A 24646-nucleotide genomic window follows, 5' to 3' on the forward strand; every position below is an offset into this window, starting at 1 on the left:
TCCATTTCACTCCTTATTTGTAAATGCTAAAATGCAAATTTGATAATAGTAAACCTCATAAAATTATGCCAACATTTCCCTCCTCTATTGAAGGCATCTCACTGAACTATCATTCTTGGCTCCACTAAACAGACCCCAAAGGCACAGGCATTTTGTAAGTTTTGAGTGTGAAGTTTTGAGGGCTTGGAGTATTACTAAGACCTGAAACCAGACCATTGTGGTTAAAAATGAAGATGTGTTCAACCCAACCTCTACCTATCGACATTCCCAGCTAGACCAAGAGATACTCATGGGGAAGATAGAGACTTGTGAAAATAGAGCCAGCGGCCAAGGGCAGGCTGTCAACACTCCAGATGACTGGGTGGAGAAGTTGGGAGGGTGGGTGGCGCAGGCCCTCTGCACGCTGCTGTTTGCCTGATTGAGACGGTTGCCTTCCCTCTCTGTGCCTCAGTTTTATCATCTGTCACACGAGGGGGAGAGTCTCAGAGTCTAGCTTTAAGGTTCTAAGGTATTTATGCTCTGTAGAAATACTGGGAATTAGATTTTACTGCTAGAGAAAAGGCAATAATGAGCTTGTGATTCTTGTAAAAATGAACGGAAGGGAAAAACCAAATTGTTACTGCTTTTCTATGCTGCTTCCATGCAGCTTTATCCCTTCAGAACAAAGACAAATGCAAGTCTAGCGTCTCAGAACTTTCTACTGTGTTTTAACTTATTCATTTTATTTTTCATGTTGTCTACACACATTATAAACATGAAACAAGAAACTGTAATGAGGAATGAATAAAGAATTGTGATTTTATTACAATTATCATTTACGTCAATTCTGATTATAAAGGCGTCTGATATTTTCTTTATCTTCCATGGGAAGTTCATGTAATCAGTAAAAATTTCATTCAAATCTTACAACTGCCTTGATGAGGTGGGGATAATTATTCCCAGTTTTTATATTTGAAAACTTAGTTTACATAGATAGAAAACTGAATTGAGTAAGCAATTTACCAATTTATGCTTCTAAAACAAAAATAATAAGTTATAAGGTTAACAATTTGTATCTTGTATCTATGCTCCAAATTCTGTGTTCATAAATACTGTGTTAATCAACTGTCCTTTCAGAAAGTTTGGAATTTTGTTCTGTCAATAAAATTTCTGATTCATAAAAACAGTTGGGTGCTTGCAGGCAAACTAAGAAGACAAGTTTTACCATTTCTTGGGAGTTCGTGACTGTACTTCTAAATAGGATTGTGAATGAATATAGGAGATAAACAAAATAAGCTTATCACATTTTCTTGTTGAAGTAATGTGCATCTCCAAAGACTACAGATACTTGTAATCCCAATAATGTAATCTGTAACATAACTAAAGTATTTGAAAAGCAACTCTCCCTGTTAGAATAACCAACTGGCTATTATGCTAGGCATCTCCTCCATATTCTCTTCTTCAGACTCATTTTAAAGTGCTGTCCACCCTGGAGAAGTAAAAACACCAGCAAGAGCAGGCGTTTGGTGCAGTAGTTAGGACACTGCTTTGGGATGCCCGCATCCCATGTCAGAGGCGTGGGTTGAAGTACTGGCTTTGTTCCTGACTCCAGGTTCCTGCTAATATGTACACTGTGAGGCAGCAGGTGGTGACTCAAGTGGCTGGGTCCTTACCATCCACAAGACAGACACAGACTGAGCTCTTAGCTCTTGATCTGGGCTTTACCCTGGCCCTACCCCAGCTGCAGAGTTAACCAGCAGTTAGGAAATTCCCCCCTCTCTGTCTCAAATCAAAAAATAAAAGAAAGAAAATCATTCTAATTAAAAAAAACTTGAAAATATTTTACTGTAACTCCCCCCACCCTCCAAAAAAATGCAATGTAGAAAAAATGAACCTTGGTTCACCCATAGGGGAACTGCATATACATGGCTTTCTTTATTGGGCTCATGCATTCTTTTTTAAACACCAAATTGAGAAGAATGTGAATCCTCCCTTTTTCTTCCATGTTTCGAGAAGTAATTTTCAGAGTAATTTTCATTTTTTAATTTTATCAGGAAGTATGCAAATTATGAGCAGTAAGTCTCTTCACAAAGCCCGCCAACATGGGAGGGTTTGCATATAGTAGGTGCCTTGTAAGTGCTTGTTGAATGTTGAAAACATCCTGATCTTTCAAGTCCTATACTTTTTCTTTTAAAAAAATTCATGGATATGATAATAGAGTTATTTGTAGATGAATGAGAGCCTCTTCAGTTCCACAGCAGAATAAGTATATCACAGGCCACATTCCATGAAGTGGGAGCTTCACAGCTCTTTTCAATTCATAACTTTTTCATGAATCCCAAATTCCCTTCGCTCCAAAATGTTCTAAAAATAATATTAAACTAGCATATTTTTCTCCACACTACACAAAGGGTATTGAAATCAATACTGTTCTTTATTTATTATCAATAATAATAAATTATTACAAGTGCCTCTGTAAGTGTATTCTGTGTTTTTTTTTTTTTTCTGGTGCTAAGGAGACTAATTATTACAGTGAAAATTACAGAAAAATTATACAGTGAAAATTTCAGAGAATCTGATTGTTCCCTATCTGCTACTTAATGGCCAATGGTGGGGTATGTACTGGTTTGGCTAATCTTTTGAGTGAAATGATTAATGGTTCGACTGAACTCAGTGGTCAATCCAGTTCTAATGGCAGGTGAACCATTTTGGGGCACAGACATGGGCACCACAACCTTTCCATCTGGTCGGATGACTCACTTGGAATGCTGTATGTAAAATTTTAGTTGAAATTTCATTCTAAATCAATACAGTCGGATTTAGATAAAAATATATTGGACTCTTGGAACTGCTACTGGGTGGCACAGCTTAGTTTCAAGGTAAAACCTAGGTGTGAGAATTAGCTGTTGGGAGGTTTTTCCATTTTGGTTTCTCTATAATAAATAGGAAACTTTACCAAATCACTTTTTGAGAGTGTCCTAAGCACTTGGGTAAACAGCTACCTTTCCATCTCTGAGTCATGGGGTACTCCCACAAGAACCATGCTCATTCACTTGAACAACCTGCAGCTCAATCTCGTGACTGACTTCTCTATGCTTTTGGTTTCTGGGCATGCCAGTCCCTTTGTCTGGATTTTTATTTCCTGGCCAAATTCATGTCAGCCTTTAAGACTCACCTCTACCATCAGCTCGATGAAGCCAGTACTATGATTTTCCAGGTAGAATTAGGTTCTCTCCTATCTTCTGCTTGTACGAATCTCTACAGGTGTCTATAAAACTATTACACAATGTGGTACATGTCTGCATCAATCAGCTGTGAGTATTCACAAGATATTAACTGATTCTTAATGGTTTTATCACCTCCAGCTCTTGGCAGAATATCTGGCACATATCATGTACTACTTGTTAACTGAAGGACAGAATGTTTTTAAATATTTGGAAATATAAAATGCTATATGTGTAATAGAAGCAGGGCAGTTTTTCTATAGGAAAAAAAATACCACAGATGAGTACCAGAGCCAGGTTCACTGTTGACTTAAATCACATGTTTCATTAACAGAAAAATAATTTAGTAAAATTATAGAAATTATTGAAAAGTGAAAACTGCATTTGGCTAAAGTTTTAAAACAGAACTGAAATGGAGCTTCAAATGTGAGTCTAATTTTATGTTGGTGATGAATGAAATAAAGGAGGAAGTACTACAAATTAACAAACCTCGTTTCTACGTGCATATGTAGGTGCCCACAGAGATACATTAACACTGGATGTTTAGATATTCCCATCAACTGCAGGAATATTTTCCATCCATAAACATGTGTGTTTACTGGCTGTCTCAAGGACTTGGTCTCTTGGGAATGACCCTCCAGAGGCTGTAAGCCAAAAAGAGAGCTGTCACTCAGGATATGCTTAGGTGTATTGACTGGGACCCATTCTTGGGGGTTACCCAAACCTATGGGATATAGTTAGCGATATAGCTGGCTATGCTGCCTGTATATTTTCATCACTAAGCAACATGTTGTGAGTGCTTTCTATACTTTGATTTTGTAAACTACTTTTAAAGAAATGTAGAAATTTTGTTGCTGTGGCAATGTTGACTTCTGTCTGAGTGAGTACAAGAGCATTCTTCAGAGTTGTTATAAGTCTGGCCTTTGAGCAAAAATCCCAGGAAGGCTACAAGGGAGAGCAGGCTCCTGTCTTGCAATCATGACTTTGGATATTGCAGGCACTAGGAATAGGTACAAACTTTGGGTTGGCAAGAAACTTACAGCAAGTTTCCAATATACACTTAAAACAAAGGGAGAAATAAGTATTATAATCAATATTATCTATTTTCAAATGGTATTGAATTTTAGTTCTCCATAATACTTACATTTTGAAAAAAAATCTGCAAATATCTATCATGCAGATAAAAAAGTGAAACATTTTATGTGGACATTTTCTCAAAATGATATTTGGTTTTCAAAATGTAGGCATCCTTAGGGCAGAGACTTGGCCTATCTTGTTTAGTATTTTATTTCCAGATTCTAGGACAGCGTGTGGTCTTTAGGAAGGTTTAATAAATTTAAGTTGGATGATACAGGATAAATGATTAACAAGAGAGCTTCCAATTCTGTATTCTAATTAGAATCCTGAGTCATTGTGACACAGAGATCCAACTTTGCATGACAAAATTAATGCCTAACATTTTAATCTTAAAATTCATTGTAATTCCTTATACATGACAAGCAAGTGTTAACTGGATTTGTTTTACTGACCTTAAACATGAAAAACATCAACTGAATGGACATTTTTCATCAATAACCATGTACATTGCCAGATAGAATGTAACAGAGGAAAGGCAACAAAACGAAATATGAAGAGTATATAGAACCAAGTTTAGAGAGATCAGTAGAGCAAAAGTGTGGGAAAGACATGCATGAGAATGCATAAATAGGAATAAAGCTTAAAAGAATCTTGCTCAGCCACATTCAAATACTGCATCCTATCACTGACTGTGAAGCCCAAGCATGACAGAGAACACTTTGAGAAGTTTCAAAGGATAGCCACAAAGATGATTAAAGGGCTCAAAAAGGGGCCTATGAAGAGAAGTTAAACAAATAGGGATTATTTATCCTGCAGTAGACAAGAATGACAGGTGCCTTAATAACAGTCTTCATATATAGGAAGGATTATTCCCTAGAGGATGCTAGCTACCTGCTTTTTGTTCTCCACTGAGAGGAAAAAGGAAAATGGGTTTAAAAATCAGCATGAAGAATCTAGGTGAGATAGGCATTAGAACATTCCTTTGTGCAAACAAAATATTTCCCCCATATTACAATAGCAAAATTCAGATGGCCTCTGATCTAGATCTGGGCTGAGATTAGGGAATTGAGGGCTCTCCTTAAAGGTATTTATAAGTATCTTTGAAAGTTTTTCTTTTATGTAGTTTCCTATCAATGCATTTAATAAATATATCTGATTTTTTTTTTGGCCACAATAGCCACTTCATTATACAATTTTTTTTTCAGTTGGGTTTAGTTAAGAGTGGTGAGCTGGCTGCCATTGCTACGCCTGCCTGTGACTGGTGCTGAGCCTATAGAATGGGATGCAGTGAGGGCTTGAAAAGGGGATGGTTCAGAGGTGGCATACAAAAAGCTACCACAGAAAATGGCCTCAAAGTCATGTATGTCATTTGCTCATGAAATTAGGGCTGAGGGGAAACAGAGTCCTAGTTCTCAGTCCCAGAAAAACACTATTGTACTGGTTAGCTGAGAGCAAAGCTAGCCTCAGGGGAGGTCCTGGCCTTTCGGTTAAGTCACTAGTGACCAGATGAAGTGCAGGCATGCAAAGTCACCATGGAAAACCCAGACTCTACATGGAGGCGTCAGAATTCCCAGATCATCATAAATGTGAAGGAGGCATGAAATCTATTCTAAATAACTTTCGAAATGCTCAACATGTTGCTGATAATCAATTTAACCACTTTTGATAAAATCACCAGAGAGAATGTTCTAATTTCTTCAACAAATATGAAGTCTTTGTTACTACCTTGGGTAGATGGATGCAAATGCACATTTATGCAATTGGTGTTAGAAAAAATTCTCTATGAAAATGGAAGTTTTGTCACCTTTCATTCATCAAAGACAATTTTACCGTTTCTAAGAAAGCTTAGGTGATCAACATTTTTTTTTTTTCCTACTCAAGCAAAAACCTCCGATCTGTTTGTATGCGAGATTTTTTTTTTAATTCTGAGCACAATTAAAGGTGAGTTAAGGCTCTGGTGGAAATCTAAAGAGCATCAGCAAATCTGAGCACTGCTCAGCTTTTGAATTGCTTTTCTACTTCTCAGTTCTTTTAAATGGTTTTCTATGGCAGGAACATTTTTCTTAATTAGTCACAGCTAATTAGTGTTCTGGCATAGACAAGTAATCAGAAATGTCAGAGCTGCAAGGCTACATCTCCCTAATCCTTTGATAATAATTTAGCCTCCTGGGAGGGCCCCAAGCTGTGGTAAGTAGTGACTGACAATAAGGCAAAATTAGGTGGGCAGTAGACCATTAGGATAGAAAAATAAAAAGCACTACCAAATCCTGCTGAGCACCATCAGGCAACTCACTGCACTGCCAGATGAGGTGCCTGTTTAAGCCTGTGTTGTTAATTAGCTGATTCTACCAGACCTGCCACATATGTCCAGGTGCCTCATGCAAAGATGTGTATTGCTGGGGATGTGCCAAATGACAATTGTGTTTCATGATCACATTTCAAGAATCCAAGTAAGTAGTCCACATATTTCTCGAAGATTCTTTTGAATTATCAAAGAAATAAGATCAACAAGCTACAATACATTTTTCTTGCTGAGTTTCTTTTAGGCAATTAGGCACGCTTATCTCAAGTTTCTCAGGTTTTAATTTACCAACAGCTTAGATTCAAATGAGGGCCTTTGGCCTCTCTAAACTGCGTCTGGACTTGCCAAAGCTTTTTGGCACACATCATACATCAAAAGTAGATCCTTTTTTTTTTTTTTAAATAAATTCTTACACTTACAAATTATAACTTAGCATTAAAATGATTATTAACTCAAATGAACCAGACAGCTGTAATTCGAGAGTAGAGGTTTTAAAGAGAAACAAACTTTGAGAGAAAAGGAGAGAGAGAAAGAAAAAGCCAAGAAGGACTCTGTATGTCATTTCCTGAGGCAGATATGACAATCTAGAGACAGGTTCGCCTATGCATATCTTAAAAGAGGTCAGACAACTTCCATGTGAATCCAAATACTGTGAGAAAAACAAAACAGGAATACATGCAATGAAAACCATAACTCAACATCTGGAAAAGTGTGTTAAAGCAACTAAAAAACAGTGTTAAAATACATAAGTGAGATGAATGAGACATCCCTCCTATTATAAACATAGCAAAAATTCATCAAACTTTTTATCTAACTTTCACACACAATGAGGTACCAGGGTACACAGCATAACAATCTTCAGAAATAATTTACTTCAGCCTCAAGCATATCACTGAACTTTTATCATCTATCCTTATCTACTGATGGAAAAGGAAATGATAGTTATGATGTGGGAAAAATGCTGGGATCCAATTTTTAGTGTTGACATGAAAATCATGATGGGGCATAATGGACCAAAAGTGAGTGTTTTATAATTGATTACTTTTTTTTTTTTTTTTTTTTTTTTTTTTTTTTTTTTTTTGACAGGAAGAGTTGGGCAGTGAGAGAGAGAGAGACAGAGAGAAAGGTCTTCCTTCCATTGGTCCACCCCCCCAAATGGCCGCTAAGGCCGGCGTGCTGCACTGATCCGAAGCCAGGAGCCAGGTGCTTCCTCCTGGTCTCCCATGCGGGTGCAGGGCCCAAGGACCTGGGCCATCCTCCACTGCCTTCCTGGGCCACAGCAGAGAGCTGGGCTGGAAGAGGAGCAACTGGGACAGAACTGGTGCCCCAACCAGGACTAGAACCCGGAATGCCGCGCCACAGGTGGAGGATTAGCCAAGTGAGCTGAGGTACAGGCCTGATTACTTTTTTTTTTTTTTCACTATAAAGAAAACCAAAAAGAAAATGCTTTGTAATGGGAATCTATACTAACTTATGTGGGCCATATAACAACTCTCCAATTACTTAAATTAAAACATCATTGAAGAAAGAAAGTCTGCTATTTTTTTTTTAAAGATTTTATTTATTTATTTGAGAGGTAGAGTCACAATGAGAGGGAGATACAGAGATATGTCTTCCTTCTGCTGGTTCACTCCCCTAATGGCCACAATGGCCAGAGCTGAGCCGATCCAAGCCAGGAGCCAGGAGCTTCTTCCAGGTCTTCCACACAGGTGCAGGGGCCCAACTGCTTGGGCCATCCTCTGCTGCTTTCCCAAGCCTTGGTAGAGAGCTGGATCAGAAGCGGAGCAACTAGGACTTGATCTGGTGCCCATATGGGATGCCGGTGCTGCAGGTGGAGGATTAACCTGTGCCACAGCACTGGTCCAGAAAATCTGCTATTTTAAAAATCAACATTCACATGTAGGAGAATACTAGAGGACTTCAAAAAGTTTGTGCAAAGTGGAATTAAAAGACAACGGACTGGGGCCAACACTGTGGCTCAGCAGGTTAAGCTGCTGTCTGCAGCACTGGCATCCCGTATGGGCACCAGTTAGAGTCTGGCTGCCCTACTTCCAATCCAGCTCCTTGCTAATGCACCTGAGAAAGCAGTGGACAATGGTCCAAGTGCTTGGCTCCCTGCACCCATGTGGGAGACCCAGATGAAGCTCCTGGCTCTTGGCTTCGGTCTGCCCCAGCCCTGGTCGTTACAGACCTTTGGGGAGTGAACAAGCAGACAGAAGATCTCTCCTTCCCTCTCCCTCTCTCTCCCCCTCACTTTTATATTTCCATTTTCCCATAAACTTTTTGAAGTACCCTCATATATTTATATCATAGAATTATAGGAAATGCAAGAAGTTAAAGATAGTTGTTCATTATAATGAGAATGAGTGCTAGCCTGCATTCCTAATAAAGAGGCTGATTCCATACACAAAGAAACTTACCCAGAGAACATGACTGAAAAAATACATGGTCAGCACAAATACCATTTATATAGTAGTCACTCTAATTATGTTGTTGATTTCAACTATTCCTGAGAACCTACTGGTAATATACTGAATTTTCAAGTTAAGAATAGTAGTGTTGCTTTTAGAACTGTATATCTGAAATACATGAAATTTGTTCTCCCTTTATAAATAAAAAATCTTAAAAAGGAATAGTAGCATTGGTCTTAGAAATGATGAATAAACTTTCCCATTCAATGTTTGGTGTGAAACACTAAACTCAAAAAATTTGAGCACCCTGAACGTTTCTTCCCTTCATATTTGAGTCTAGAGACAGCAGCATTTACAGTGCAAAAATTAGTTCCACTGGCCGGTGCCGCGGCTCACTAGGCTAATCCTCCGCCTAGCGGCGCCGGCACACCGGGTTCTAGTCCCGGTCGGGGCGCCGGATTCTGTCCCGGTTGCCCCTCTTCCAGGCCAGCTCTCTGCTGTGGCCAGGGAGTGCAGTGGAGGATGGCCCAGGTGCTTGGGCCCTGTACCCCATGGGAGACCAGGAAAAGCACCTGGCTCCTGGCTCCTGCCATCGGATCAGCGCGGTGCGCCAGCCGCAGCGCGCCAGCCGCGGCGGCCATTGGAGGGTGAACCAACGGCAAAGGAAGACCTTTCTCTCTGTCTCTCTCTCTCACTGTCCACTCTGCCTGTCAAAAAAAAAAAAAAAAAAAAAAAAAAAGTTCCACTTTGAAAAGCACATTCATTTGTAATATTGCCATATCCTTTTCTTTCTGCCTTAACGTAAGTGAGTTACTAAGCCCATTTATATAGTTTAGGTCACTTTTATTGAAAATGTTTAATACAGTTTTCTTTATTGAAAAGTAAAAATTCTTTTCATGAAAAGTCCTGAGAAATTAATCTTTTATAAAGTACTGTTTGGATGAATATAACTGATTAACTATCATTTAAGGAATTACTTTTAATTTTACAAGACTTCATAACACTACTTAAAAAACTCATTGAGATGAAATTCCTCAATAATTAAGTATTTAATCAGTTTATAACACAAGAGACTGTCTAATCTGCATGATTTACCAATTAAATACTGCACCCTGATGTGTCTTCAGCAACATGTGAGCTAAATGAGATTGTTTCAAAGGAACTCAAGGTGGGAAGTGACCAATAAATGTACAGAGAGAGGTTTAGAGAGGTAGATAGTGTAATATCCACCTTAGAAAATAAGTTACACTTCTGTCAACCCCAACTGCCTCTGTGTAGGTGTGTTCTTGGATCAGGAAATGAATGCAGAGCCTGCTGCTGTGGCAGTGCTTGTAGATGCTGGCTTTGAGTTCTGGAACAATGATTTGTTTCAGAGAACCAAAGCTTCAAGGTATGCATGTAGCATCTCCCCTGACACATGGACACCTGCAGCTAGTGCTGCATGTCTTGAAACACGCAAGATCGAGAAATCTTTCAATAGGGGAGGAAACACCAAAGGAGGCATTAAAATAGAACTGAAGAAATAGAAAATCCTTTTTTAAACTTTCATGTTGAGACTAAACAAGATTAATTCAACAAGATTTATTAAGTATGCTGACAATGATGTTGTATATGTTAGAAAAAGGACACTGGCATAAGAGCAACTATTCAAAAAGCAAAAACTTCTTTTGGGAAATCATGCTCATTCTTACTGCAGGAGAACTTTCCTTAGATTTCTCTTGCCCAGACAAGAGATTTTAATTGAAAAAGTAAATGTCACATGTAGATTTTAGACTGAGTATGTGTCTCAACCGTGATCACTTTAGGGACAGAGGCAGATTCTGTTTAAAATATCTCTGTCACCTGGAAACACTCAGCATGCGCGCAGAGTATGTGAGTTCTAACAGGTTTCCTAAATTTGGGTTTGTCAGCCAAGGTGGCAGATACGATTCATTCAGTGTCTCGTGGCACAGCTATTCTTGTATTCAGGTTCCTTCTGCATTTACCTACTGCACTTGCAATTGCTTCTTAGGTGGAATCATCACAAGAGGATGTGAGAATTGCTACTTTGAGGGGCAGGTACTGTGGTTAAGCCTGCACTCAGGATGCCCACTTCCCATAATTAAGCCTCTGGCTTGAGTCTAGACTCCACCACACTTCCGAACCAGCTGCCTGCTAATGGACCAGGAAAGACAGCAGATAACCGCCCAAGTACTTAGGTTCCTGTTGCCCAGGTGGGAGACTCAGATGGAGTTTGTGGCTCCTGGCTTCCATCCTTGTGTCTGGTCCAGCCCCTGCTGCTAAGAGTATTTGGAGAATGAACCAGTAGATGGACAATCAAGATCTCTCTCTCCCTCTCCTCACTGTTTCTCTGTTATTCTGCCTTTCAAATAAATAAATAAATCTAAAAAAAGAGAAAGACTTGATGTTTTGGGGTATAATGCTCAGTGTGCAACTGATCCAGGCATTTATGTCACCAATGCCAAAACCAAAACAAAGAGTCATTGGTATGGGGCTGGCATTGTGACTCAGCAGGTTAGGCCACCACTTGTGACCCCAATATTCTGTTTCAGAGTGCTGGTTCAGGTCTGGGCTACCTTACTTACCGTCCAGCTTATTGCTGGTATTCTTGGGAAGGCAGCAGATGAGAGACCAAGGACTGGGCTCCTGTGATACATGTGGGAGACCCAGATAAAGTTCTTGGCTTCAGCCTGGCCCAGCCATGGCTGTTGTGACCATTGGGGATTTAACCAGCAGATGGAAGATCTCTGTCTCTGTCCGTCTCTCCTCTCTTGCTCTGCCTTACAAATAAATGTCTTTTTTCCCAAAATAAAAATTCACTGGTATAAATTCGGGAAGGGTTTTAGAATCATCTGGCGTTCTAGTCCAACATCTTCAGATTTTACACTCTAAGTACACTGAGTCTTAAACATGACATGAATTTTCAAAACCTACCCAGATACTTACTGGGAGAACTGTTTTTAGGGCTTATGTTTTTGGATTCTCAGGCTGGCATTCTTCCAATAATGCTATTTTATCATTTCAAATTTTCCAAGTCTGAAATATGGTGGAAATAGCATGTACTTTGAAACTGGAGAGACATCATTTGGAAGTTAGATTCTCATCGAGTTTAACACTGAACAATTCATTGATTTTTCTCTGAAAAGGAGATGCTTTAACATTAAAATTAGGATAAAATGGGAATGATGGCATCTAGCCCAGAAGGTTAGCAATTATGTAACTGAAGCATATTAGCATGGTTCCCGGCACACGGAGGTGCAAAGGGTATTATTCTGGTGACAGCTATAGTTAGTATTATTTTGATAGTTTGAAAATATTAGGATATACCTTCAACAAATTCAGTTCTATGTTAACAGCATGGATATGCCATCATTTATTTATATGTTTTTAAGGATATTTGTGTTTTAATTGGAAAGTATTTCATAAATTTAACCTCTTATGGGATGAAATATAATGTCTTCTTATTTGTTCTAATATTAACAGTTTTGACTTTCAAAGAATATTTTTAATAGTTCACAATTTGGTATAAAAGTCTAATATTATGTACTGTCTTCAAAATAATTCAGATTTTTTAAAGTTATTTATTTGAGATCAGAGTGAGAAAGAGTGATACAAATATGGAGAAAGAGAGCTTGCATCATTTTTCAAAATGATCACAAGGGTCAAAGCTGGGCCAAGGCTGGGCCAAGGCCAGGAACCAGGAACTCAATCCAAGTCTCTTGCATGGGTGGGAGGATCCTGACTCCTTGAGGCCTCAGGCTGCTTCCCAGAGCTCCATTGTCAGGAAGCTGGGACTTGAGCCCAGGTACACTTTCTGCTAGGCTATCTATCTTGCTCCTGATAACACAGATTTTAGTCATTTCCCTCTTAAATGTTTTGAAGTTATAAAACAAAATAATTATCTATTTAGGCTGTAATAGTAATAATAGCAGAAGATTCGTAGGGAGCAGATTTCATCATTGCACATGTATGGATTGTACAATGACAGCTCTAGGAGGTACTAATCTTATTCTTAGGCATCCCAAAGCAGTGGGACCTAGGGCCGTGGCTACTTTTTTGCCTTGGTCAATGGTACTATTATTTAAGTTGAACTCTGCCATGTTATTTCAGAATAAAGTAGTGGAAAATTATGGTGTCTAGTTGATCAAAATATTTCAGAGGCCAGGAACACCATAAGTAGTTACTACTCTCAAGCAAATTTCCACAAACTTTTCAATAGCATTTGCATTGGTAGAGCATCATCTAGAAAGAAGGTCATTTAGTAAAGCACCTGAGTTCTTTTTTTAAAGTGTTGGGGTATGATGAATATCCACTTTGCAGACTAACTGTTGAATATAAAAAATGTAATGTGGTATTTCTAAAACAAAGGGAATTTTACTTGGATAAAAAGCATATCATTCTTTAATAGTTAAGCCTTTATATTGCATGACCAGAAACTACAGCCCCTTCTTGTCCTTTAAATGGGTTGGTTAAGGCTGCTAAGAGTTAACTCACTACCGTGTGTGTGTGTGTGTGTGTGTGTATGCACATGTATGTGCTTTCTTCTGCATCTGAAGTTAGAAGGTTCATTTACTTAAATAGAAAGTACTCTAATTAGAATTGTAAGTGTTTGTCTTGATGCCTGAATAAAATTGTTCTCTTCAATCTTTTACTCATAATAGGAGAATGTTGCTGACAGTATATTTAGGTCATTATTTTCAACTGTTTCTTGATACCTAACAATATTATTTTAAGCTCCAGCCAAGTGGATTTCCAATAATTATATAATGTCTCTCAGTAATGATCTGTTGCTTAAGATACACATTCTACTTTACCTTTCAACACATACTTGATAACCTCTCATTTACTAACTGTAATTGAGGCAAATTCAGTCTTGGCTAATTAGGGGCTCTTAATATCCCCTTATACATGTTATTCTTGCTGACATATCAATAGAATTAGGATATGTTTTTATTTTAATTAAAGTAATAAAAATATGCAACTTAAAAATATTAGAATGTTTAAGGACATTACAATTATTTTACAAATAATAAGTCCTAGTTTCTACTGGGGATATACAAAATGACAAAACTTTCATGAAAAAATAAAACATACCAGAATGGGTATTTATTAAGGGCTCCTTTTAGAAGCAAAATCTCAACCATGCCAGATGCTGAGGTATGGAAAGGAAAGCACACATGACCAGGGTAAATTAAACTCAAGCATTATTTTAATATTAACCAACTTGGGACCACTTTAGTTATCTTGGTTTGTGATTGCTAACATACACAAAAAATCTTCTGTAGGAGTTGAGAGAATAAATTGAAATGGGGAATATCTTTGAGGAGAAAAAATATATACTTTTGTTATGAACTGATGCCAAAAATGGTTAAGCTTTGCAGTAAATAGGCCACCAAAACAAAATTTGAAGACTTTTAGGAAACACCTTTACTTCCTCCCAAAAGTCTACCTGATTTGGTCTTTTTTCAGAGTGGCTGTACCTTTTGTTGCAACATAGAATATGTGCTTTAGCTATACTAAAAATGAACATAATGCAGATAACTTTTTTAACCCAACTTTCTTTTTCCTTTCAAAACTTTTGAAAATCGTCACCTAAGCAAAAAAAGTAAGAGACTTGGAAAGGAGACATATGCTTGTAAATTCCAAGCAATAGCAAATGGAAGCAGAAGTTGCTAATATGGTTTCAGTATTTTGTGAAAGAGCCAGCTGGATGGATGATAATTTTTCTACCCCTGCAGAGCATCAAAGCTTTTAGGAAATCATTCTTTTCACACATATTAACACTTAGCTTATTAAAACAGATGATACTTTTATTGTAAAACGGCCTGGGTAGTGGCTAGAAAAATAAAGTATGAAAGATAAGATTCATTTTGACCACCCAATCTGACAAACGGCACACACTGGCATGACAGGCCATGGTGGAGAGGATGATGTACTGGGACCTTCTGTCACTGCTGCAGCTGAAGTGTCACCGTGAAGCCCGTGAATTGCTGTTATGAAAACATTTGCAGGAACTTGCATAATTAAATGAAAGTGCCAGAAAAGCATTTCTAAAATCCAGAGAAGATGTACATAAATAAATCCATTCAAAGCAAATATTACATTTCAGAATCTGCATTGTGGTGAGTGATGCAAAGTTATGTCACAAGGAAAATATCATTTCCTTTGAACTGTTAATGATTACAAATGAATGACAACATTCCTATTTAACTTGACTGCTCTCTTATTGGCCTCCATATGAAACTTGATGCACAGTTTCTAAAACCACAATCTGCCATTTGTAGGAATTGTTGTGCCTAAATGAAGACCTTAGTACTGATAAACTGTAATAGTAGACCGTTTAGCACACAGCAGTTCTTTAACTCAAAAGAAAATGCTCAGTAACAGCAGCATGACACTTATTTGGCTTTACTGCAGTTTATCTCTTTATTACACTCCAGAATATACTGACTTTAAAAATGCTTTTATGGTAGGGACCAGTCATTATTGCATGATTCCATTTAGGGAATGCTGCAAAGGCAAGTGAAATGAATCTGTGCATCACTGTCCTGCTTGTTAAAAATAACCTCAGGTTTCTGAGACTCTCATCTTAGTGGTGACAGTTTACATGTAGAAAAGAATGCTAATTAAGACTTCCTTCAGGAGTCAAAGAAATATAAAATTTATCAACTGTATTAGCTGTATGCATGAAAAAACTTAAAAAGTCTGCTTTGCAATCATAACATCAGGTGTAACTTTTCTCTTTGCAGTGTATCCGCAACACCAGCATACCTTGAAAGGGCTGGTACTTACATCAAACAACTTTTCTATATACATTTCCTCGTTGACCTTTTCTCGAAGAATATCCTGGTTTTGCCGTACAAACATAATGTATGTGTCTGCCAGATCCATTCCTGGTTTCTGTCGGAAGGAAAAGTATGGGGAATAAGACAACATCAGCTCTTGACTGTGACATTATAATTTAATCATAACCTGGGAAATTCTAAAACTTTAATTTTGAAAATTAAAAAAGTAAAATATACTCACAACCAAATCAACAATGGGTACCTCCAATAAATTCCACAATTAAAGTAAATAAAACCATCTATTACTGATGTTTACAACTTGAGATCATAGTTATTATTAGTAACATGATTACAAATATGTGGTTGTCAATCTATAGATACCTTTTTTAAAATGACTATTTTGAAAGGTCAGTAGCATAAAGCAGTGTAAATGAAGGAATTTAGCAAAAAATTTCCATAAGCAATTATAATTTCCTAATTGTAAATACAATTCACCTTCGTCATCACTGGGTAGTTTATCAATATTAAAAAAAAAGTTAGCATTCCTTGGGCTGGCTTTCTTGACTACTATAAGTGCTCAAGGAATACAAATTAAATATTCTTATTAAGCTGATTAAAATATTACCAGGAACATATTGGGCAAAAAATACAATATATTACAAAGTGAAACATAAACCATTTTTGTAGAGTATCATTGCTTCTAATCACTATTTATCAACAGTAGTTCGAAGATAAAGTTTATTTTAGAAATGCAATATCTGAAAATTCTAAGCAAATTGGGTATAGAAGGAACATTCCTCAATACAATCAAAGCAATTTATGAAAAACCCATGGCCACCATCCTATTGAATGGGAAAAAGCTAGAAGCATTTCCACTGAGATCTGGTACCAGACAGGGATGTCCACTCTCACCACTGCTATTCAATATAGTTCTGGGAGTTTTAGCCAGAGCCATTAGGCAAAAAAAAGAAGTTAAAGGGATACAAATGGGGAAGGAAGAAGTCAAATTATCCCTCTTTGCAGATGATATGATTCTTTATTTAGGGGATCCAAAGAACTCTACTAAAAGACTATTGGAACTCATAGAAGAGTTTGGCAAAGTAGCAGGATATAAAATCAATGCACAAAAATCAACAGCCTCTGTATCCACAGGCAATGCCATGGCTGAGAAAGAACTGCTAAGATCAATCCCATTCACAATAGCCACAAAAACAATCAAATACCTTGGAATAAACTTAACCGAGGATGTTAAAGATCTCTATGACGAGAATTACAAAATCTTAAAGAAAGAAATAGAAGAGGATACCAAAAAAGGGAAAAATCTTCCATGCTCATGGATTGGAAGAATCAATATCATCAAAATGTCCATTCTCCCAAAAGCAATTTATAGATTCAATGCGATGCCAATCAAAATACCAAAGACATTCTTCTCAGATCTGGAAAAAATGATGCTGAAATTCATATGGAGACAGAGGAGACCTCGAATAGTTAAAGCAATCTTGTACAACAAAAACAAAGCTGGAGGCAACACAATACCAGATTTCAGGACATACTACAGGGCAGTTGTAATCAAAACAGCATGGTACTGGTACAAAAACAGATGGATAGACCAATGGAACAGAATAGAAACACCAGAAATCAATCCAAACATCTACAGCCAACTTATATTTGATCAAGGATCTAAAACCAATCCCTGAAGTGAGGACACTCTATTCAATAAATGGTGCTGGGAAAATTGGATTTCCACGTGCAGAAGCATGAAGCAAGACCCCTACCTTACACCTTACACAAAAATCCACTCAACATGGATTAAAGACTTAAATCTACAACCCGACACCATCAAATTATTAGAGAGCATTGGAGAAACCCTGCAAGATATAGGCACAGGCAAGGACTTTTTGGAAAATACCCCAGAAGCACAGACAGTCAAATCCAAAATTAACAATTGGGATTACATCAAATTGACAAGTTTCTGTACTGCAAAAGAAACAGTCAGGAAAATGAAGAGGCAACCGACAGAATGGGAAAAAAATATTTGCAAACTATGTAACAGATAAAGGATTAATAACCAGAATTTACAAGGAGATCAAGAAACTTCACAACAAAACAAAAAACCCACTTAAGAGATGGGCCAAGGACCTCAATAGAGATTTTTCTTTTCTTTTCTTTTTTGTTTTTACAATTTTTTTTGACATGCAGAATTAGATAGTGAGAGAGAGAGAGAGAGAGACAGAGAGAAAGTTCTTCCTTCTGTTGGTTCACCCCCCAAATGGCTGCCACAGCCAGCACGCTGTGCAGATCTGAAGCAAGGAGCAAGGTGCTTCCTCCTGGTCTCCCATGTGGGTGCAGGGCCCAAGGACCTGGGCCATCCTCTACTGCCTTCCTGGGCCACAGCAGAGAGCTGGACTGGAAGAGGAGCAACCGGGACAGAACTGGTGCCCCAACCGGGCTAGAACCTGGAGTGCTGGCGCCACAGGCGGAGGATTAGCCAAGTGAGCCACAGCGCTGGCCAATAGACATTTTTCAAAAGAGGAAATCCAAATGGCCAACAGATACATGAAAAAATGTTCAGGATCACTACCAGTCAGGGAAATACAAATCAAAACCACAATGAGGTTTCACCTCACCCTGGTTAGAATGGCTCACATACAAAAATCTATCAACAACAGATGCTGGCGAAAATGTGGGGAAAAAGGGACACTAACCCACTGTTGGTGGGAATGCAAACTGGTTAAGCCACTATGGAAGTCAGTCTGGAGATTCCCCAGAAACCTGAAGATAACCCTACCATACAACCCAGCCATTCCACTCCTTGGAATACACAAAGGAAATTAAATTGGCAAACAAACAAGCTGTCTGCACCTTAATGTTTACTGCAGCTCAATTCACAATAGCTAAGAGCTGGAATCAACCCAAATGCCCATCAACAGTAGACTGGATAAAGAAATTATGGGACATGTATTTTATAGAATACTATACAGCAGTGAAAAACAATGAAATCCGGTCATTTGCAACAAAATGGAGGAATCTGGAAAACATGCTGAGTGAATTAAGCCAGTCCCCAAGGGACAAATATCATATATTTTCCCTGATCGGTGACAACTAACCTAGCACCAAAAAGGAAACCTGTTGAAGTGAAATGGATACTATGAGAAACAGTGACTTGATCAGCCCCTGTCCTGACTGTTGATGAACAACTTAATACTTTATCCCTTTTAGTATTTTTTTTTGTTCTACTTAATACCTTTGGTTGAACTTTTTAATTAACGCACAATTATTCTTAGGTGTTGAAATTTAACTGAAAAGTGATCCCTGTTAAATATAAGAGTGGGAATAAGAAAGGGAGGAGACGTACAATTTGGGATATGCTCAATCGGACTTGTCCCAATGACAGAGTTAGAAATGTACCAGGGGATTCCAATCAAGGTGGTATGTACCAATGCCATCTCATTAGTTAAAGTGATCAATTTCAGTTCACAATTGATCATAATGATAGGATTAAGAGTTAAAGGGATCACATAAACAAAACTAGTGTCTGATAATACCAACTGATATAATTAGAAAGGAGAGAACGATCCAACATGGGAAGCGAGATACACAGCAGACTCATAGAATGGCAGATGTCCTAAACAGCATTCTGGCCTCAGAATCAGCCCTTAAGGCATTTGGATCTGTCTGAAGAGCCCATGAGAGTATTTTAGGCATGGAAAGCCAAGACACTCTGGCAAAACAAAAAAACAAAAAACCAAAAAAAAAAAAACAAAAAAAAAAACAAAAAAGAAAACAAAAAAACACCACCAACAACAAAACAAACAAACAAACAACAAACCTAAATGAAAGATCTCTGCAAGTGACATCCCAGTGGAAAGAATGGGCCATCAAAGAAGGAGGTACCTTTTTCTGAAGGGAGGAGTGAACTTCCACTTTGACTATGACCTTGTCTAAAGAAGATTGGAGTTGGCGAACTCAAAAGGCTTCCATAGCCTTGGCAACCCATGACAAGAGCCTAGGGTGATTACTGACACCATAATCAAGAGTGTCAATTGTTAAGTCAACAACAGGAGTCACTGTGTACTTACTCCCCATGTAGGATCTCTGTCCTTAATGTGTTGTTCAATGTGAATTAACTGTATAACTAGTACTCAAACAGTACTTTACACTTTGTGTTTCTGTGTGGGTGCAAACTGTTGAAAGCTTTACTTAATATATGCTAAATTGATCTTCTGTACATAAAGATAATTGAAAATGAATCCTGATGTGAATGGAAAGGGAGAGGGAGCGGGAGATGGGAGGGTTACAGGTGGGAGGTAAGTCATGGGGGGTGAAAATCCACTATAATCCAAAAGCTATACTTCAGAAATTTATATTTATTAAATAAATGTTAAAAATGCAATATCAATAAGCTACTCTCCTATGTGTAGACAGATATGTAACTTAGATTACTTTTCAAAGCTATCCAACATTTGGTATCTTCTAAAGTTAGAGGAGGAAGGGTAGGTAGGGTAATTACTCCTTGCTATAGACTACAAAATCAGGTCTAGGAAGGCCAGAAGCCTGAATGTCTGCTAAACTTTTCCTTTTCAACTTGTCTTTGACTCTCCCTTTTTTATATTAAAAATATTTATTCATTTACTTAGGAGGAGGAGGAGGGAGTGGAGAGAGAGCAAGTTAGCACCCATCATCTGGTTCACTTCCTAAATGCCTGCAATAGCTGCATCTCTGCCCAGCTGGGGACCAAAACCTTAATCTAGGTTTCCCACTTGGGGAGCAGGGATCCAAGAATTTACGCTATCTCTCAGGGTATGTATTAGGTAGAAGCTAGAATCAGAATTAGACCTAATTCTTTTTTTGTTTGTTTTTTAAATATTTATTTATTTGAAAAGCAGAGTTACAGAGAGGCAGAGGCAGAGGCAGAGGCAGAGAGAGAGAGAGAGGTCCTCCATTTGCTGGCCCACTCCCTAAATGGCCGCAACAGCCGGAGCTGCACCAATTCGAAGCCAGGAACCAGGAGCTTCTTCTGGGTCTCCCATGTGCGTGCAGGGGCCCAAGCACATGGGCCATCTTCTACTGCTTTCCCAGGCCTTAGCAGAGAGCTGGATTGGAAGTGGAGCAGCTGAGACTTGAACTGGCACCCATATGGGATGCTGGCACTGCAGGCCCCAGCCCTACCCACAATGCCACGGCACTGACCCCAGAACTAATTCTCAAGTACTCCAACATAGGATGTAGGCGCCCTAACTGGTGTCTTAATCACCAGGACAAATGACCATCTAGCTTCTTCTTGAGTTTTACATAATTTGACTAGTTAATAAAAATATTTATTTTCATCATTTAGACTGGGGATTGAGTCATAATCTGTACTGTATTAGTAGTTTGATTAGAGTATAATGCTAATAAAAACAAAAATAGTAAAATTGAAGCTCAGATAACCCATTTAGACTGGCACTATTCATGGCCATAGGATGCATTTACAACATTCATCAATAGATTCATTTGCAAAAGGAAATTTTGCTATGAAATTAGGTAAAAGATGCTACCGATCACTTAAGTATTCCTTCTCCTGGAGAAATAATTCAAGGTATACATTTGAGCAAAGCTAGGACAGTTCCTAAGTGAAGTACAGAAAGCTCTTCCAATTTCTGGGGATGGGTAAGCTTTATAAACCATAATAAAATTGCCTCTCTCTCTTAACCAATGTATACTATAGACAATGAATGTATCCTACTCATTCTATTTATAAAAATCAATTTTATTTTTAATGTTATTTCTGTACATTAAGAATCACTGCAATTTCTTATTATTGCTTGTACATTTAGCTTGCAGGGAGTCATATACTACATAAACTCAAGAAGCTTTCAACTTTATGCTGATATAACAAAATTAGTTAAACTTTGAACCATTTACTTGTCTTCACTGGGTCTCCCTCAGGGCAGCCATACATACTGTGGCCAATTAGTTCAAATATAGCAGAGGCAACTGAACACATGCATTCTTTTATGATTTTTATGCATAACTCTCATGTGCAATGTTTGAAAGTTTAGGGGCCAGCATTGTGGCATAGTGGGTTAAATTGCCACCTGCATCTGCATCCCATATGGGTGCTGGTTCGAATCCCAGCTGCCCCACTTCTGATCCTGCTTCCTGCCGATGCCTCTTGGAAAGCAGTGGAAGATGGCCTAACTGCTTGGGCCCCTGAACAGACTTGGGAGACCTGGATGAAGCTCCTGGCTCCTGGCTTTAGCCTGGCCCAGCCCTGGCTATTGCTGTCATTTGGGGAGGGAACTAGCAGATAGAAGACTGATCTTACTTTCTCTCTCTCTGCTTCTGTTTCTCCCTCTTGTAATGTTGTCTTTCAAATAAATAAATAATAACAATGTCTAAGTGACTATAAGGATAATCAATAAAAACTTATGCTGTTTTCTTTTTTGGGTGACAGAGAGAGATACAGGGAGGGAGGTAGGGAGAGAGGGAGATCCCCCATCATATGGTTCACTCCACAAATGGTCAAATGCCTGGAACTTCATCCAGGTCTCCCACATGGTTGGCAGGGATCCAAACATTTGGGTCGTTTTCCACTGTTTTCCCAAGCACATTAGCATGGAGCTGGTTTGGAAGCAGAGCAGCCAGGACTCAAACTGGCCCTCATATGGATGCTGGCATTGGAGACAGCAGCTTAACTGGTGCACCACAACGCCAGCCTCTGTTTATCAGTTTTTCTATTGATGAGGCAAGGTGGTCTGTACAAAGGTTACTGCTATTAATAAGGAGGGCAACTAACCCATAGGTTAAATATTTCTTTCTGTGCTTCTCAAAGTTTGTCAAAACACCACAAATGAGAGCATTTGGAAAACACATTGCCATTGAATGAAAATCACGTGAGAACCGTCTTTTACATGCAACAGAAAGATTTTTACATGCAACAGAAGGTTAGCTCAGCAATTGTGTTTCAGTCAGGTGCCTGGAAACAAGATGCTACTAACTATATAATATGCATAACCACCAAGACAGTTGAGTGCAGTCCAGCTAAACTGGGAGTTGAAGAACAGACAAAGGAGAGGCTAGCCTGCCCACCATTTTCCCCTACCCAACCCCAGTTTTATTTCTGTCCTTTAGAGGGAAACTATGCTCAGAGGCTTAAACCAATCACTGGATCCATTATATTCAGTGGAAACCCAGTTACGGCCAGGAAGATGGAAGACTAATAACAGCAATCAGTTGCCATGGACATGATGATAATTTTTTCTCTGTTTCATTGATTACTTCCAAGATAAACTTAGCTATTACTGACCAGAAAAGTGTATCGTTCACCATCTAAAACTAGTACCTTACAGTGGAAGTCAATAAGAATCTAAATAGTGTTCCCTATTGGCAGGTTGAGGGATATAATACTGAAATCTCTAAGTAAGATAATTTCATAACTTTCTAAGGAAATTATCTCTGGTTTAGGGTGTAACAGAAACCTCATCTAAAAGTCTGCTTTGACAAACAGTTTTTTTTCTTTTTGAAATTCCATTTCATTTTGTTTCCTTTCAGCAAATTAAAAGTAACTTGCATGGAAAACAAAACCTAGAATTCTTACATTCCTCATTAGCATTCTTTCTTTCTTTATCTTTGAGCTGTTTACCTATTCTTGAAACTGTGACATATGGGAATTTCACACCTAGTGAATATATTTTCATGTAGCTGTGGCATGAGACTATAATCATTAAAAGAATATACACAAGTAAGAGGAACTGCAACAGCTGGTGACATTTACCAATTAGAATTATAGTTCTTTAAAGCACTTTATCCTTCATTTGGTGTATGAAGGGTAATTATCTCTGATAAATTGCTGAAAAGATGCAATTTTCCTTTTAAACAGTTTCTACATACAGTACAAACGTGTTTGGATAGAAGACATTATCGCTGGTTCAGTGCTCCTTTGTGCTAAGATTCTCATTGTATGTAAAATTTATGTACTTTGAAAGTCACTGCATTCTATTATCAATGTTATCTTCTTAACAGACAATAAAGTATAATTAACGAGAACTAAGCACACTGTTAAATTTGTGTATGTATTTTGGTGTGTAAATGAGAAGAATGAGTGTGACTACATTGTAGAGACAATATAATTACACATTCTGATACAAGTGGCTGCCTACCAACTCTATCAAAGGAGCAACCTGTTAAAATTTAGCACCTGTGGATTTGGATGAGGTTTTACCAATAATCTTATATCCTAGAGAGCTATAGTTAGAAATATTTTCCTAATTGGTAATTAAATTAGTTGTCTTAATATGAGGAAATAATAATTGGAAACTACATAGCAGACACTATATATATATATATATATATATATGCCACTTAGAGAGGTGAAATGATTTTTTTTCATTCTTCCCTTTAAACTTTTGAGATCCTCCATTGGGTAAGCACTAAAATATATCGTGTATTAAGGTAGTAATCTCTAAATAAAAAGAAGAGTTCTTAAGTCTTTTCTGACCAAAAAAGATTAGATTTGGCTAGTGAACGACAAAAAGATAAAAAAAAGTCCTATGAGCATAAAGAAATCAATAACTATGTAAGGAAGTAAAGTATTTTAAGGTGAGTTCCTCTGACATTAGCTGGCTAAGTAACTGAATACATCAGTGAGTGAATGAATTTAAGTGTGCAGACTCCGGCAATTTTTTTTCAAGCGTTAATCACTAGTTAACCTAGCAAGATGAACACGGTGTTTAAAAAAAAGTGAAAAAAATTCCTTGCTAATTACATGCTGCAAATGCTCTTACTTCCTGCTGCTGCACCTAATCCCACAGGTGCAAGTCTTTGCCTTCCCCATTCATAGGTAGGTGGGTGCAACACTGCACTCATTTTTCACAGCAGCAGAGTTAG

At 38.1% G+C, this 24646-nt stretch overlaps 1 protein-coding gene across 10 annotated transcripts in view; it reads right to left on the reverse strand.

Moving 5' to 3' along the window:
- The window catches only part of CADPS2 (calcium dependent secretion activator 2), a 667233-nt gene that overhangs the window by 12503 nt on the left and 630084 nt on the right, over nt 1-24646 (reverse strand). For 9 of the 10 annotated variants that reach the window (XM_070071264.2, XM_008258272.5, XM_008258271.5 and 6 more), the window contains one exon: nt 15786-15893. In XM_070071264.2, coding sequence (XP_069927365.2) covers nt 15786-15893 — 108 coding nt within the window. Of the gene's footprint in view, nt 1-14658; nt 14984-15785; nt 15894-24646 lie in introns of those variants that run through there. The other variant, XM_070071263.2, reaches the window with a different exon arrangement.

Source organism: Oryctolagus cuniculus, chromosome 3, assembly GCF_051225735.1.
Source record: "Oryctolagus cuniculus isolate XC-2025 breed Fujian yellow rabbit chromosome 3, ASM5122573v1, whole genome shotgun sequence".
In the NCBI taxonomy this organism is placed as follows: domain Eukaryota; kingdom Metazoa; phylum Chordata; class Mammalia; order Lagomorpha; family Leporidae; genus Oryctolagus; species Oryctolagus cuniculus.